Below are 15,627 nucleotides of genomic sequence, written 5' to 3' on the forward strand. Positions count from 1 at the left end.
TGTGCACTATATAGTCAATGCAGCCAAGACTATCTGTCTTGTGATACGTGAACGCGCATCGGGATCGCAAGCAGATCGTAAGGGTTAAAACCCTTGCGATCTGCATACAATGCCGACACTATGTTGACTATATCGTCAACATCGGAAGGCATATCTTACCATGTGTACACACTAATAGAGATGTCCACAACAGTTTATAGCCTCAACCACCAATTATTGACTGGTCTCTTCCTGCTCCAGTCCTGTCTCCTGTATCCTCGGCATATGAAAGCACCCCTTTCTGACCTTCAAGTGGGTGCAGATCTGGCTGCTGGTCCCTCCGCCTCTTGCCATCCGCTAATCATTATTGGTTAACAGCAGCTGTTGTTGCTCCCTCTCTCACATTGATGGTGTCGGTGTCTGTCCCGGTTCAAGGGCTCGTTGCTTGAAGTTGGCCTGAGACTGCATAGTACATTAATTGGATTTAGAGAAGATGAGTTACAGGGAGCTAGGTGAGGAGCTGCTTGGGTGTCCTGCTGTTATACTGATCCCTAGAGAACATAATGGCAGCTATGCAGTTAATTGTATGGTGTTCACATTAGGGCATTTTTAACTGTACCCGCAGGGGCACTACACACTGAAAACAATTGGCATTGACACAGGGTCTCTCCTATGTCCTGAAAGCAGTTGAGCATGGCACAGACTGTACTGTAGCCATCTAGGGTTTGTTCTTTTTGGGTTCGATAGGGGAAATACGGGTTTTTGTTGTGGAGCCAATGTATTTTTCTCTGTGGGCATCTGATGTCATAATAATCATATATTTATGCTTGGATGGTATTCGGGTAATATTGATGCAAAAATACAGATATTGGTAAAGGCTTGCTCTTGTATATGGATTTGCCTATAATTACACCAGATGCAAAATAGAGAATATGCAAATAACCTTATTCTTTAAAACAAACTTTTCTCAATGATGACCTCTTATTGTGCAGTAAGCACTAAATAATGGACAGTTTATAGTTCCAACACATTAAAATTGAACAACATCTGAACAAGGGACAGTAGGGGATATTTATTATAAGAAGTGCAAGAAAAGAAAGTATAGTTGCCAGAGTAACCTTTAACTGCACATAACTGACCCTTTTATCGACTGTTATAAAACATGTAAGACATTATTCGTCGATACTTGCCAGTAATAAAAAGAAAGAAGAGAAAAGCCTGCACTTGGCCACCCCAGAATTTTTTTAGAGTTACCAGCTACACAGCTATATACACCAATCATTACATATATGCCTAACACCTGCCTAATAATGTGTAGGTCATCTTGTGGTACAAATACAGGTCTGACCCAATAAGGTATGGACAGAAGGTATCCTGTGATATCTGGCACCAAGACCTTAGTAGCAGATTCCTCAAAGACCCTAACAGGTCACGTTTTCCATGTCACCTGGCACGAGCACTGTGTATCATCAATTAGAACATTTTAAATATGCACTGGTAACCTGGAAACATAAACTGTAGGGGGAATTCAGTTGTTTTTCCCCACGGCGCCATGCCCAACAGAGCAATTCAATTGTTGCTGCTTTTGAGAAGATGACACATGGAGAGTCATCTTTCAGATTGCACCCCTGGAGGTTGCGAGCTGAAATGTGCAAAAAGGGGCACCCAAACAGCACTTTTCATTTTGCAGCCAGCACTTTGATCTAGACGTGATCAGTGTGATAAAAATATGTTATGTATGACAATGATATTTATTTGCAATGGGAACATTACTGGAATCTGCTGAAAATATTGCTGCAATTAGTTTGTGTGATCATCCTACTCTTTAGCTATTAATGAGGTCTATGTCTGTGTAAAGGCCCCTATATGCTAGTCTATTTGGTCTAATTTCACCCGATCCCGGAGGATAGGGCCGAGAAATCAGCCCAAATCAGATGTGCAGTCCCATGCTCATCGGACCTGAGCCGGAGGTCAGACAGCTGCCCGGCCGGCCTCTGACAGCCCCATTGCCGGCACTGGGAAACAGGGTGGCATGCGACACCTTGCATGTGGATTGCATGAGATCCTGCCACCCGGGAAGTTCCCGGCAGCTCAGGAGGGGTCGGATGGCCATACACCGCTGCAATACATCGCAGTGGTGTATGGCCGCCCTAAGCGTGACTAGCAGAGTGTAACTGAGCATGTGTCTAGAAATGAAGTTGTCATTGTTTAGCTCTTTGGCAGTATTTCAGCAAAGTTTACAATTGGAAGTTTGTATGAATTCACGTGCATAAAGTACATTAGTGATCTCTGTTCCTTGCAGGAGATCATAGCTGTAAATTATATCATTACCACTATATCGTGTATAGTAAATATTCACTTTTATGCTGCATTTCTGTCTAATTTTTGTTAATTGTTTACAATATTTTATTTTTGTTAGACTTTAAACTCATTGGTGGGCTTATTTACTATATTCATTTGTTGGGGGGGGGGGGGGGGGGGACTACATACTTTCCTATAGCACCTCATAGTTGGTCCTACGTATGATAGACTATGGCCAAAACATTTTTTCCAATTTTCCTCCAATTTCTTTTGAAAACCTTAATTGGGAGATGCATAATAAAATACATTGTTATATTTAGGAAATCTGACTTTATCAAAATATCCATGTACATTGCTGAACGTAAAACATGGCAAAAATTGTAGGACATCAAAACAAGACTGGCTCCTTAACAATATTGTTGCTATAATCAATAATTAGATATGGTACTTAGGGGGTCATTCTGGTTGACTCACAATGCTGCAAATTTCACAGCTTTGCTAGTCAACTGAACACCGCCCTCACAAATGCCCACCTGCCGTATGCATGCTGATTTTCCACGAATTCATTCGATGGTCGCCGACCATCGAATGATTTGTAAAGCGCTCGGAAATCGAAGTCACTCTCTAGTGACTCAGATTTGCGGTGCCCTTGTATGGGAAGCGTCATGGAAAAATTAGTTTTCATGGGCGTGACCCGTGCCTGCCCCCCATCCCCGTGCGAATGGGCCAGCGACTATACAAGTCGCCATGTCCTTTTGTAAATCACTCTATGTTCGCACGGGGGAGCGGTTAAACCAGAATGACCTACTTAATCCTTAACTATACAATTACAAAACTAGAATTGATTATTTTTAATGAAATTTGTGGTGAATCACGCATGATTTCTGTTTGGTGGACTCAAACATGATCAAGCCAAATTTCTAAAATTATTGAAACAAACAAGTTCAATATTGCCTACTCGTGTGACTCTAGTGGAGATCAACGCCTTAGCAATTTGCATTGTGTGAGTGCACACTATAAAATTCTCGGGCAGATCACCAAAATTGTGTTTGTTCGTCTGGATCACTTCAGTGTTAGGTAATTAAAGCTAGTTAATTGAAAAGCTACTGACAAAGCACTTATCACTGATTTTTTTTTTTTCTTCTTGCTGCTTCATATAACATGTTCTCTATGTATGTTGTAATATTGGTAGCATATAAATCTTTTTTATTTTCAGCTTGTCTGTACCAATCTTGATGAACTCAGGGAATTGATAAAGAAAATAGATGGAGAGTATAAAAGCTTGGAAAACAATAAAAAGAAATCGGTATGATTATTATTTTATAATGACTTTGCAATAGTTAATACAGGTTGAGTATCCCTTATCTGAAATGCTCGGGACCACGAGCATTCCGGATAAGGGAATATTCCGGTTTTTGGAATAATTTTTTTTTAGCAATACTTACCTGCCCCTGGTGGGTCCCCGATGGTCCCTTGGCGTCCATGGAGTCCTCCGGCGTCCACGGCAGGCGACCAGCACCATCTCCGGCGTCTCCAGCGGTCCCAGGAGTGCTTTGCGCAAGTTCCCAGGCGCGCCGGTGACGTCACCGGCACGCACTCGCGCAAAGCACTCCTGGGACCGCTGGAGACGCCGGAGAGGATGCTGAAGGCCTGCCGTGGACGCCGGAGGACTTGGTAAGTATTAAAAGAGGGTTAGGGGAAAAAAAAAAAAAATTTACAATTATTCCAAAAAACCACGGTTTTTGGAATAATTCGGATACGGGATACCCGACCTGTATCTTAACATTAAAGATTTTCTATGTTAAAGGATTTTAATATGTTTACACATACTTTTATTGTTTGTTTCACTTTGCCTGATGCACCAAACTTCAAAAAGTGATAAAGTGGAGAGTGATAAACATAACAGCTTCTGTCATGTTAGACTGGATTTAAAAAATGACAGTTAGGGACAGGTTGGATTCTAGGTTATAACTGTTTGAAGTGTGGTAGATCTGGCCCATTATGTGCATATAGTTTATAGTTTTTAAGGATTTACTCTTCTGTGACTTTGCAAATAGTGCTACATGCCCTTCCCTGCTGCATAGTCGTGCGTGTGCAAGTACGGAGACGCCCATTTTTAGCACCTTTACTTGCAGAAATAATGCTTGCTCACATCAGTGAAACGTGCACCAGCCATATACCAGGTGCAGATTATCCATCAGTATATGGCCCCTTACCGTACACAACCACTATCAGCGACACCTATATATGCCCATAAGAAGGATAATCTTCGGGCACGCATTTAGCCGCCTCGCTGTCATCGCCAAGGAAAGCCCAATACTTTTCTTGTGTACTCAGACTTAAATGCTATATACAGGGGTTTTCAGGTGCACTATGCACTCATTACTGCTAACCTATATTCCTTTTTTTATTTAATTAGGAGGTTGTTAGCATACGTTTGGCCAAAGATATGAACCTACCCACCATGTTAAGGTCACCTCTATTGAGTAGGTCCCTAGCACTATGGGGCTCATGCCTGACTTAGATGCATGCGCAAAAGAAAAAATAGCTCCACTGCCTCCAACATCGCTCCTGTGTCCAACTCCCAATATGGTTCCTAAAATAAATGTATCATATGCAGTACACTTCCTTATGTAATATGCAAGTGATTTTAATACAGCAAGGAATGCATTATCCCATGTACATCACTTCTCTTTCTGCAGAAATAGTATCAGACTGGTAGATTTATTAAACGTCGATCAGGGGAATATGCGCTATCCCCGTGCGTTATAGCAGGGGATAGCGCTTCCCCTGATCTATCACACCCGCCGAGCGTTTACTCTAACGCCGGCGGTGTGGGGCAGGAGGCATAGCGCAGGGGCGATGTTTTGCACTGCGCCCCTGCCTCCTGCCAGATTTATGAACGGTCAGCATCGCTGACCGTTCCGCCGCCTGCAGCTGTCGACTTCGCCAGCTGCAGACGGCGATGCCTATACCTAACAACAGGGACAGCGCTGTCCCTGCTGCTGGGGCTGAGCTGCGCTGGGATCTCGCGAGACTAGCGAGATCCCGCGCATGCGCAGTGAGCCGGCCGGGGGGGGAGGAGACGGCGCATCAGTATTAACTGATGCGCTGTCTCCAGGAGGGACATCGCCGGAGGGGGGAGTTAGCGCTCCCCCACTCCGGCGGCAAGATCTTAGTAGATCTTGTCGGTGTCCCCTCCTGCTTCGCCTCGCTAATGAGGCGAAGCAGGAACTGTTATAGCGGCGCGATAGGCGCCGCTATAATAAATCTACCCCAGAGTTACAGACTAGAAACTAAGTCAGAGATGTGTACCTATAGAGCTACACCTTCTATGTGAATGATTTGCATGTCATGCTGGCAGTTAAGTAGCAATTAAATGATTTTTAAATCATGTCTAAATTGTCAATGTTTTAGGTAAAGTGGCACACGAGGAGACAAGGTGTAAGAGAGCTGCATAGCACCTTGACACGTCTGTTAAAGGAGCTGTTGCCATGGGAACCAAAGCTGCTGAAAGCTTTCCAAAGAAACCGGTAATAATGTGTAAAGCTTTTAAACCTAGTAAAGGAGACGTTTTGTTTACAAAAAACAAACAAACAAACATTTTGCTTTTCAAAAATTCAGTATTATTTAAAAAACACATTTTTAAGATGTACCTATAAAAAGGATGGAACATTAAGCGAGGGTTTTCAAACCAGTTTTTATGTCCACTAAATTCTAGACTTTAGGTAAAACTATACCCAGAGCAAAATAATTATTAGTGGCTTAAAACAGCATATACTGTACCATAAAAATAGCAGGTACTTGTTTCCTAGCACGGCCACAATCGCTGGCATCGTGTGCCTTAACTTTAAGGCACGCGATGCCCGCAATTTCCCTTGAAAAAAGCACAACTGTGGTACATCGCGTCGGTCGTGTGCCTTAAGAAGGCACACGACGCGACCGACGCGATGCCCACGATTTCCCCATAGGCTTCAATGTTAAAATATTTTAACATTGAAGCCTATGCGCGTCCGACGCGATGCCCCCGATTTCTCCATAGGCTTCAATGTTAAAATATTTAACATTGAAGCCTATGCGATGGACCCGATTTGTCCATAGGCTTCAATGTTAAAATATTTTAACATTGAAACTGAGTCCATTTAACATAGGAAAAAATGGGAAAAGGCCCAATATGGACCATTTCTCATTGGGTATGGCCCCGTCACGATTGACGCGAACCCGAAGCGTGGCGAGCGCAGCGAGCCCGCGAGGGGTGGCGGTGCGCGTCCTCTGACCTTTTCATTCCCCTACTATCCACGTCGGCGTGGAGTTGAGAATAGATTAGTGTGGCGAGCCACCGAGCCCGAAGCGTGGCGAGCGGACGCGGATACCTTCACAGGTATCCGCGTCCCCTCGCGGGCTTCACAGCTGTTCACAATATGGGCCATACCCAATGAGAAATGGCCCATATTGGCCCTTTACCCATTTTTTACTATGTTAAATGGACTCAGTTTCAATGTTAAAATAATTTAACATTGAAGCCTATGGACACGATGGACCCGATTTCTCCATAGGCTTCAATGTTAAATTATTTTAACATTGAAGCCTATAGAGAAATCGGGTACATCACGTCGGTCGCGTCGTGTGCGTTTTGGTATGCACCCGACGCGACCGACACAATTTTTTCCGACACGACCACCACGATAGAAATCGTTGTGGCCGTGCTAGGAAACAAGTACCAAATAGCATTTTTTCTTCTCAATGCCTAAACTTGAACACTTTTAAAATACTGTATTATTAATATTGATATTTAAATGTCATAATACTCATGTATTGGTAAATCGATATACATTTCACTAACATGGACTGATTAGGGAGACGTGGTGTTACTGTTTCCCTGGTAGCCGTTCCTCTCCACAGCAAGTGCTTCAAGTCTGCCCAATCAATGGACCAGCATAAATTGTCACACACTGGGGGAGGATCTGAGTGTGCAGAGGGGCTGGGTGGTCACTCTGAGATTAGTGGCTGATGGCAGCCGCCTAGTGAATGTTTTTATTTGTTTGCACCCTTGTCAGAAATGCCGAACAGTCATATATGATGTGGCATGGCAATGCCAGGCAAGTGGTTAAAGCCTTATAGAGCTCCCAAGCTGCTTGATAGCAATAGTTTGGTTTAGTTCCACTATACACATGTTAAGCTTCAAACCTGGTTTGTTCGATTTAAGATTTTTTTTTCATTATTTAATTTGATTGTATTACATGTGTCCTGGTACAGTGAGACTGCAGCTAATGCTAACTGAAGTATGTCCCTCGTGAGCCGATAGTCTCTGACCTTTCTCCCGCATTCTATCCTATCCTATTTCAGAGCACGCCTGAGAAAGGACTATGATGATTTCCGAAGTTTAACAGATTCTGAGACTCTTACCAGGGAATCCTGTTCTCATGAAGATAGTGTGGCAAGCAAATCTCCAAGTTCTATAGAAAAGCCCTTTGACCTTTGTAACCAGGAGACACAGAAGAATGAATGTCTTGGTAAGATTTCAGAATTATATTTAAATGCTCTTACTTGTGGAATTCTGTATTTTCCTATTTAAAACTTGTTAAATTGTCAAGGACTCTAGAATAGTACAGTATTTGCAACTTTATTTTTTTGAGAACACCTTCTAAAAAATTTACCAAAAATATACTAGGTTAATAGAACATACGTTTAGGAAATTAGGTTGGATTTAGTTTGTGAGTTTTACAGAGATTGCTAGCCTTGTATTAATGGGGTAAATGTATGAAGCAGCGATACAAGTGGAGAAGTTGCCCATGGCAACTAATCAGCTGAATTGTATAATTTTATAGTTATGCAGATTATAAATCAGGGCTGGGCAACACCGGCCCTCCAGATGTTGATGAACTACACATCCCAGCATGCCTTGCATCAGTTTCAGCATGGCCACATAGCAAAACTAATGCAAAGCATACTGGGATGTGTAGTTCATTAACATCTGGAGGGCCGGTGTTGCCCAGCCCTGTTATAAATCTTACTTCAATGCTGATTGGTTGCCATGGACAACTTATCCACTGCTTCATACATTTACCTCCATGCTCACTATTACTTTAAGCACAATTTGACATGAAATAAATAGCATACAGATGGACAAATATGCATTAAATGTGATCTGATATGTATAATCTGAAAATACCCTGATCATAAAAAAAACCATACTCTTTTCAAAGACTGGGATACAAATAGGTCTCAGGATGAGTCCGACTGTGAGGTTAGTATTACTACACTGTAATAATGGAAAAACAGGATTTGGAAACTTGATTGAATATGGGCAATACAGAACAGCTCAGAGTCATGTATAAAGCCTAGACAGCAAGCTTAATGTGTAGGGTTGATTGTTGAGTTATCAAGAGTGGTGGAAATACAGTAGTACTGATTTCTCTTTAGGGAACATTACATTGGAGCTGGCGAAATGATATCCAAGATGAAATAGCATAACGACATTCAGTAATGTGGCCAAATGCAGATGCTGACAAATCTAGCGATTTAGATTTACATTTTGGATACCAACTGAAAGCTGATCAGGCCAGATGCACTTGCAGCGTGCTGCATATACACACTTGCATGATGCAGGGGGTGACCACAGGAGGTACAATGCTATTCTATATTCAGAGTCATACATATGTCTTCTAGTCGGCCATGGAGCTGACAGTTTAATTTACAGTTCATTTTATCTTGCACATGGCTATGTCAGACTAGGCCAGAAGCCTGGATCTTTAAGTAGGCATCTTATTCCATTCCCTATCTGGGGATTTCATTTCCAAAATGCCCTTTTCTCCTGTTGCTAAGGCCATTGCTATTACACATAAGGATATTCAGGGTTTATTAGGGAAGACCAATTTATTTGCTTGTGGAGCTGTTCTATGTTAAGAGGTTTGGGATAGGTGTATACAGGTTTGGTAAAGATTCTCTAGTTACTGACTTTCCTTTCACTTCAAATTTGGCCAGGTTACTAAGGTATGTATGGGTAAGCTCTTCTTAGCAATTTTTACCTGCAGCAAAAAAAAAGCTATCCTCCAGATGTTATTTAAGTCTACACCACTCTTGTGGGTGTGCTTTCTTATTCCATATTGAGTGTGATGAGGTCTCTTTACAAAGCCTAACTCAACAATTATTCAAAATGTGGAAAAGCTTTATTGGCATTGTTCACAAACATTTCAACAATGTATCATAAAGAGTTTTTGTCACTTTTCTTGCTAGGGCACATACCTGTATATGTGCTTCGATCACTCCCCCACCCTCCCTTTCCAATTAATAATTTTGGGGTAATATGTACAGGGGTGTAAATGCTGCTCTGGGCCCACATACTGAGAGAACTCTGCCCCAACTGCCATCTTTGACTCGTTTCCCCGAGATCAATCGGTAACAACAGATCCAGTACAGGAACGTATTAAAGCTGGCATGAAATGATCAAAACATTTTGTGCTGTACTGGATTGAATTATAGGCGTTCTGTTTCCAGAATAAAGAAGTTAGTAGTTGTGTTATTTTACTTAAAAAAGTTGATGAAACATTGGTGACCTGAGGAAATGACATAATGATTTTATATCATGAGGTTCTGGCCATTTCTCTTTTGGTTGGGTTTTTACATGGTCCATTTCAGTATCTTGGGCTGATGTGATCAAAGAATTCCATACGTCTATTGCTAAGGTACAGTCTGTATTTTTTGCATAGAGACCATAGGTTCTTAATTGTTCTAAAACTCCTGACATATTAATTATGTTTTGTAAAGGTTATAGAGTAAATAAAATGTCATCCAGGTAAATTACAAAAAAGCTGGTTTTCTAATGTCTCTAGAAACATCAAATACAAAGTGCTGGAAGGTTGCAGGACCATTCACTAGGCCTAATGAACAACTTAAATGGAATTCTTTATTGTGTTAGGTTACATAATGCTTACAGTGAAGAAAGACTTATGCATGAAATAACAAATGCATACATAATGTTTCCATGCTAATATATATGTTGCATGATTTACAGACAAACTGGAGTTGACCGACATGGCCATGTGTGGAAAAGGAAAGTTGCCGAAATCCCCAGCAAAAAGTTGCAAGCGTCAGTGCAAGCAATGCAGTCATGCAGATCACGAAGAACAAGAAGCTTTGCAGGGAAAGAGAATAAAAATAAGCACACATAATAAATTTCTTAGAAGTACGGAACAAGGGACTAATACACAACAATGTTCGCAAAGAGAAACACAGAAAATAGAAGTGGAAGCCTCAGAAATAAACACAGAGAATATTGGGGTGCTCAAAGGGACCAAACCTATTCAAGCTTTGCTAGCAACAAAAATCGGGAACAAAGTGACCTTAACAAGTCATCTGGCACCGTCTACCAGCAAAACCGTGCCTTCATCTGAAAGTACAGCAAGCGCACTTACCAACCAGATACCAGTAAAGCCTGCACTGTCTGGTCAAGATTCATCCAAGACTCCACTACAGATGATTTACAAGCTCCCAGACGGGCAGTGTGTCCTACAGAACTCACCAGTAAAAATTCAGGTGCAGCCTGTAATAGATGCTAAAACAGGAGACAAACTAATGCAGCAGTTTCTTCTACTGCCTAAACACCTTTTTATTCAGCAAAAAGATGAAACCACGTCTAGAGAAAACCATTGTAATCTATCTGGACCAAACGCTACATCTACTGTGCCATTGCCCATTTCCTCCACAGGTTTTGGTAATGCAGATAAAATAACACATCTTACCACAGTCTTTGACAAGAGTAAGGTACATTCCACAAAGTGTTCGACTCTTGTTGTTTCCCAACCACCAATATCAACCCTTGCTAGCAGTACATCAGTATCAAAAGGCGAAACATGTAATAGCAATACACTTGTTTTGCCAAATAGTTTCCGAACATCTGTAGTGTCTTCCAGTATGTCACTACCCGTTCTTCCTGATGTTGGAGGCGTGACTTCTACTACAGACCACACTGTTGTGGCTGGTCACATAGCTAATGCTGCACCTGCACCACTAAAAGATGCTTCGGAAGCAAAACAGGAATTGAAAACTATATGCATTAGAGATTCTCAGTCCATTCTTGTGAGGACACGCGGTGGCAATACTGGCGTTGTGACAGTACAGCCGAGCCAAGATCAGAGTTCCTCTGCTAACAATTCCATTTTTACTTTTACACCGCAGCTTCAGTCATTGTTGGTGTCGAGGTCTAAACCCACAGCATCTTCTGCTTTTCTTTCCGTAGCCCCATCTCCTGCTTTATCTCCTGGCTTGCAGGCTCCACAGATATCATTAGAGCCTGTTGGTAAAAACCAACTAACAGAGTTAAACACTAAATCGATCCAAGAGCAGCATAGCACCACAAGAGTCTCATGTCCCGTGGCTGATCAACCCTTGCAGTCTTCTCATTTTGTCACCGCTGTTTCACCTAGTCCTTGGCTTTCTACACATTCACAAGTAAAGTCCAATATTACAGCAGGTATTGTGAATATTTCACCTTGCAATAATAGTGAGCAGGACAGCAGGCCCATTAAAAAGATTGCAACAGACCTCAAACAAAGTAACATTTCTGTTGCACATCCTGACAGTACTACTCCTTCAAAAAGCGAGTTAATATGTGGACCTTCGCTTCATAAAGTCATGTTACTGTCTCCGCCTCCCAACCTTTCAGCTGGAAATTCCCCGAAAATAAGCATGCTCACCACGCCGACATCAGCAGTTACCGCTCCGAAGTTTGTTTTTATTAACACTCAAGTTCCAACCAACTCATCAAGCGCAAACGTAGCACTGCAAGCTGCAAAACAGGCGAATCCTTCTATTATTACCAAAACATATGTCAAGCCACCTGAGCAGCCACAGATTATCCTAATTCCATCCACGATGGGTTCATCGATAAAAAAGAGTTCTGCACCTATTATTTCTCAAGTTAAGGATGTCAATATTGGTTTAACTATAGGACAGACTATTGTTAACACCAGTGGTAGCTTCAAAAATGTCATACCAATGAATATATTACAGAATACTTTGGAAAAAGGAGTAGAAAGCATTAGTAAAGACATTGCAAGCATTATACCTACTACAAAGAGATCTACGGCATGTTCTGTTGTAACAGCACCTAATCCTGTAGGAGCGCAGTATAGTGCAACAGAAATAAATGTGAAGGACCTCTCAAGTGCATTGACATCTTTGTCAAATAGAATGTGCTTATCCAGTAGAGGGAGCTCTGTAGCGATATCAACTGTGAAAACTGGACATCTTTCATCATCTGTTTTATTGTCAACTACACAAGCAACTGGGCGTGCAACGAACACATCTTCCATACAAATGCCGGTAGCAACTACTATTGGAGAGAGCTCACATTTAGGAACAACTCCTATGGCAGCTGCTTATCAGCCGATACCAAATCAGCTAATGGATAAACCTGAATATTCATCAGAAATTTTCCCCAAAGAACTATCGGCACATGTCACCAAGCCACATGCTCCATTGACTCCTCTAGTACCTACATTATGTAAATCTGGCTCTGGGTTTCCTGCTTCTCAACCTTTACCACCATTATCTACAACTGCAATAACCCAGTTAAAACCACAATTGGATGACTCTTGCACTCATCAAAAGCTTGTTATTAATACTAGTACACCACTGGCACCCGGAACGCAAATAACAATTAATGGTATGCGTTTAATCGTTCCTCCACAAGGACTGAGAGCTGGAAGTCATGTCCTCCTTATATCAACAAATACCAGACAAGGACCTTCTTTAGTTGGTAACAGTGTTCAAGGGTGTCAACGACCTCCTCTAGAAAATACCACCGCACAATTTGCATTGAAACAAAATTTGTCTCCAGTGCAGCCTTCGGGACAACCTTATAAGAGTATGCATCCTTTTGGCACCTCGAACATTTTACCTTCTGTACTGCCTGCACCTCAAATTGTAAATATGCCCTCTAAAAATGTCTCTCCATGTCCTATATCTTCAGGGGATAGGTCTTCATCAACAACTGTACCTCAACCACTTCTTGTTCCATGTATACAAAGAGGCAGCTATCTACAGCCCAGTGACATGACACATTTTTCTAGAGCTACAGCAGTCCAGGACGGAGTCTTAAATAAGTTAACCCCCCCTTGTAATCTCTTGCCTACTTCAATGATTTCAGAGAATAAGGTGGGGGATACTGCCCTTTTTGCTTATTCGTCTTCAACATCCGAAAAACCGAATACTGTAGCATCTTAAATCAGATTATAATACACAAGAAATAAGAGTACAGTTTGTAGCACTTACTTTACATTTTACTTATGAGGCTTTGTTGATTGTTTCCTATGCTCTTTAATGAGTACAGTTTACATGGTTAATCTGCATTACTGGTTGTAGTTTTAATTTCTACTTTACATTTGTATAATCGAATGCTGAAATCACTTTTCAGTGAATAAGAAGGTTCATTTTGACCAGCCAATACAGTTTCTAGTTTGACATTGATAGTTTAGCTATTTGCACACTTCTATTTTGACTTTTTAGCAGTTTGTCTAGCACAGTGTTTTGTCTTTCTAGTTTTGTAAAGTCATTTTGTTTTGGGGAAATAAAATGAATATCTGTATTACGATAATTTTAGGTGAAAATGTAAAATTGTACATATTCTTGACCCTTTAACATTCTTTTAATAATTTCTGTATAAAGAACTTTTGTTTTATTTATGTTTTGTTTAAATAATGTATAGTTTTTTTTTGTTTTTTTTTAAGTATCTTAGTTTATTTCAGAACAGTGTACTGTTAGCATTAATGCAGACTGTTCTGCATGTAGGAAATAAAAGTCACTGTGTTGATATTTTACTTTTTCTTTATTTTGTGGCGTTAAAGTAATGTAGTGTACACACAGTTTGATTTTTTTTTTTTTTTTCTTTCCGACTTTGCTTATATAAGCAAAATTGAATGCATTCGATCCCAATGTACGGCATCAAAATTGAATAGGAAAATAGACTGCAGCAAGACTATATACTGTAATACAGATCTGTACTATATAGTCTAAATCGAATGTACATAATACGCCATGCAATTCGATTCCGATTCATTCGGGATTGAATAGAAACAAAATCGCACGGTGTGTACACTATTTAAGTTGTTTAAATTTTACCTTTCCTAACCCTGTGGTACATCTGGATGTGTATAGACCTAATTTATTCATGTCCTATACCGCAACATGAGGTTCTTATATCTCTTAAAGTATCTGTTAAGGAGGGCGCGAGACTCTATGGATGTGACAGGAAACTCTTCTGTTAAATTCCTGACATATCTGAATGTCGTGTGCCATGAAATAGTATGAAACATCTCTTCACTGGTTAATAGTACACTTACCCCACGGTGAAGCAGAAGTCAGAACATGGCACTTGGTCATGGTACTTGTTTCCTAGCACGGCGCCCATCACATGCCTTAATTAGTGGTATGCGATGGGACCCGATTTTCGGGTCCTAAGAGCTTCACTGTACAATTTTAAAATTGCATCGCATGCGATGCGATCAAAACTATGATTTACTTGTACATGCACCCTGATGGGTGATTAGTATGTTATATGCACCCCCATCGGTAACGCCACCGCCACTATTAATGCCAACCCGAAGCGAGACCGCGAGGGGCGGTGGTATGCATCCTCCGACCGTTTCATACCCCCACTATCCATGTCGGCGTGGAGTTGACTTTATATAGTGTGGTGAGCGCAGCGAGCCACCGAGCCCAAAGCGTGGCGAGCGCAGCAGAATACATGTGAAGTTATCCACGTCCCCTCGCGGGGCTCGCCACACATATATAATATCAACTCCACGCCAACGTGGATAGTGGGGGTATGAAAAGGTCGGAGGACACATACCACCGCCGCTCGCCACGATTCGGGTTCGTGTTAATAGTGCCGGTGGCGTTAACAATCGGGGTGCATATAACATACTAATCACCCATCAGGGTGATTGTACAATGAAATCATTGTTTTCATCGCATCGCATGCGATGCGATCAAAATGATGTAATAAGATTAAAATCGTAGGCGCCGTGCTAGGAAACAAGTACCAAAGTTTTTATTCCATACGTGCAAATAACTAGCAGCTGCTGCTACTTATTTGCACGCATGGAATTAAAACTTTTTCGTCATGACTGAGTGCCGGTTCTGACTTCTGTTTACTATATATGGTTCTGACTCCTGTTCACTATTTATGGACCAGGCAGCGGGACCATTACTTCAATTGTGGAAGTACCGCCCATGATCCGAATTACTACATTCACAAGTTAATATAATGTAAATATCATCAGGAAAAAACTCCATTAGCTTCTATGGGGGAAGCACTTTGTTAAGTATACAATGAGAAATAATAGA

General features: G+C 41.4%; 1 protein-coding gene across 1 annotated transcript in view; it reads left to right on the forward strand.

Annotated features, from left to right (window-relative positions):
* The window catches only part of BRD10 (bromodomain containing 10), a 45,421-nt gene extending 31,327 nt beyond the window's left edge, over positions 1-14,094 (forward strand). The window contains exons 5-8 of the mRNA XM_083185991.1: positions 3,497-3,586; positions 5,698-5,813; positions 7,627-7,793; positions 10,295-14,094. Coding sequence (XP_083042117.1) covers positions 3,497-3,586; positions 5,698-5,813; positions 7,627-7,793; positions 10,295-13,506 — 3,585 coding nt within the window. The 3' untranslated portion in view covers positions 13,507-14,094. The remainder of the gene's footprint in view (positions 1-3,496; positions 3,587-5,697; positions 5,814-7,626; positions 7,794-10,294) is intronic.
* Positions 14,095-15,627: the final 1,533 nt, after the last annotated feature.

This window comes from Crinia signifera, chromosome 1 (assembly GCF_055691185.1).
Source record: "Crinia signifera chromosome 1, ASM5569118v1, whole genome shotgun sequence".
Taxonomy (NCBI): Eukaryota; Metazoa; Chordata; class Amphibia; order Anura; family Myobatrachidae; genus Crinia; species Crinia signifera.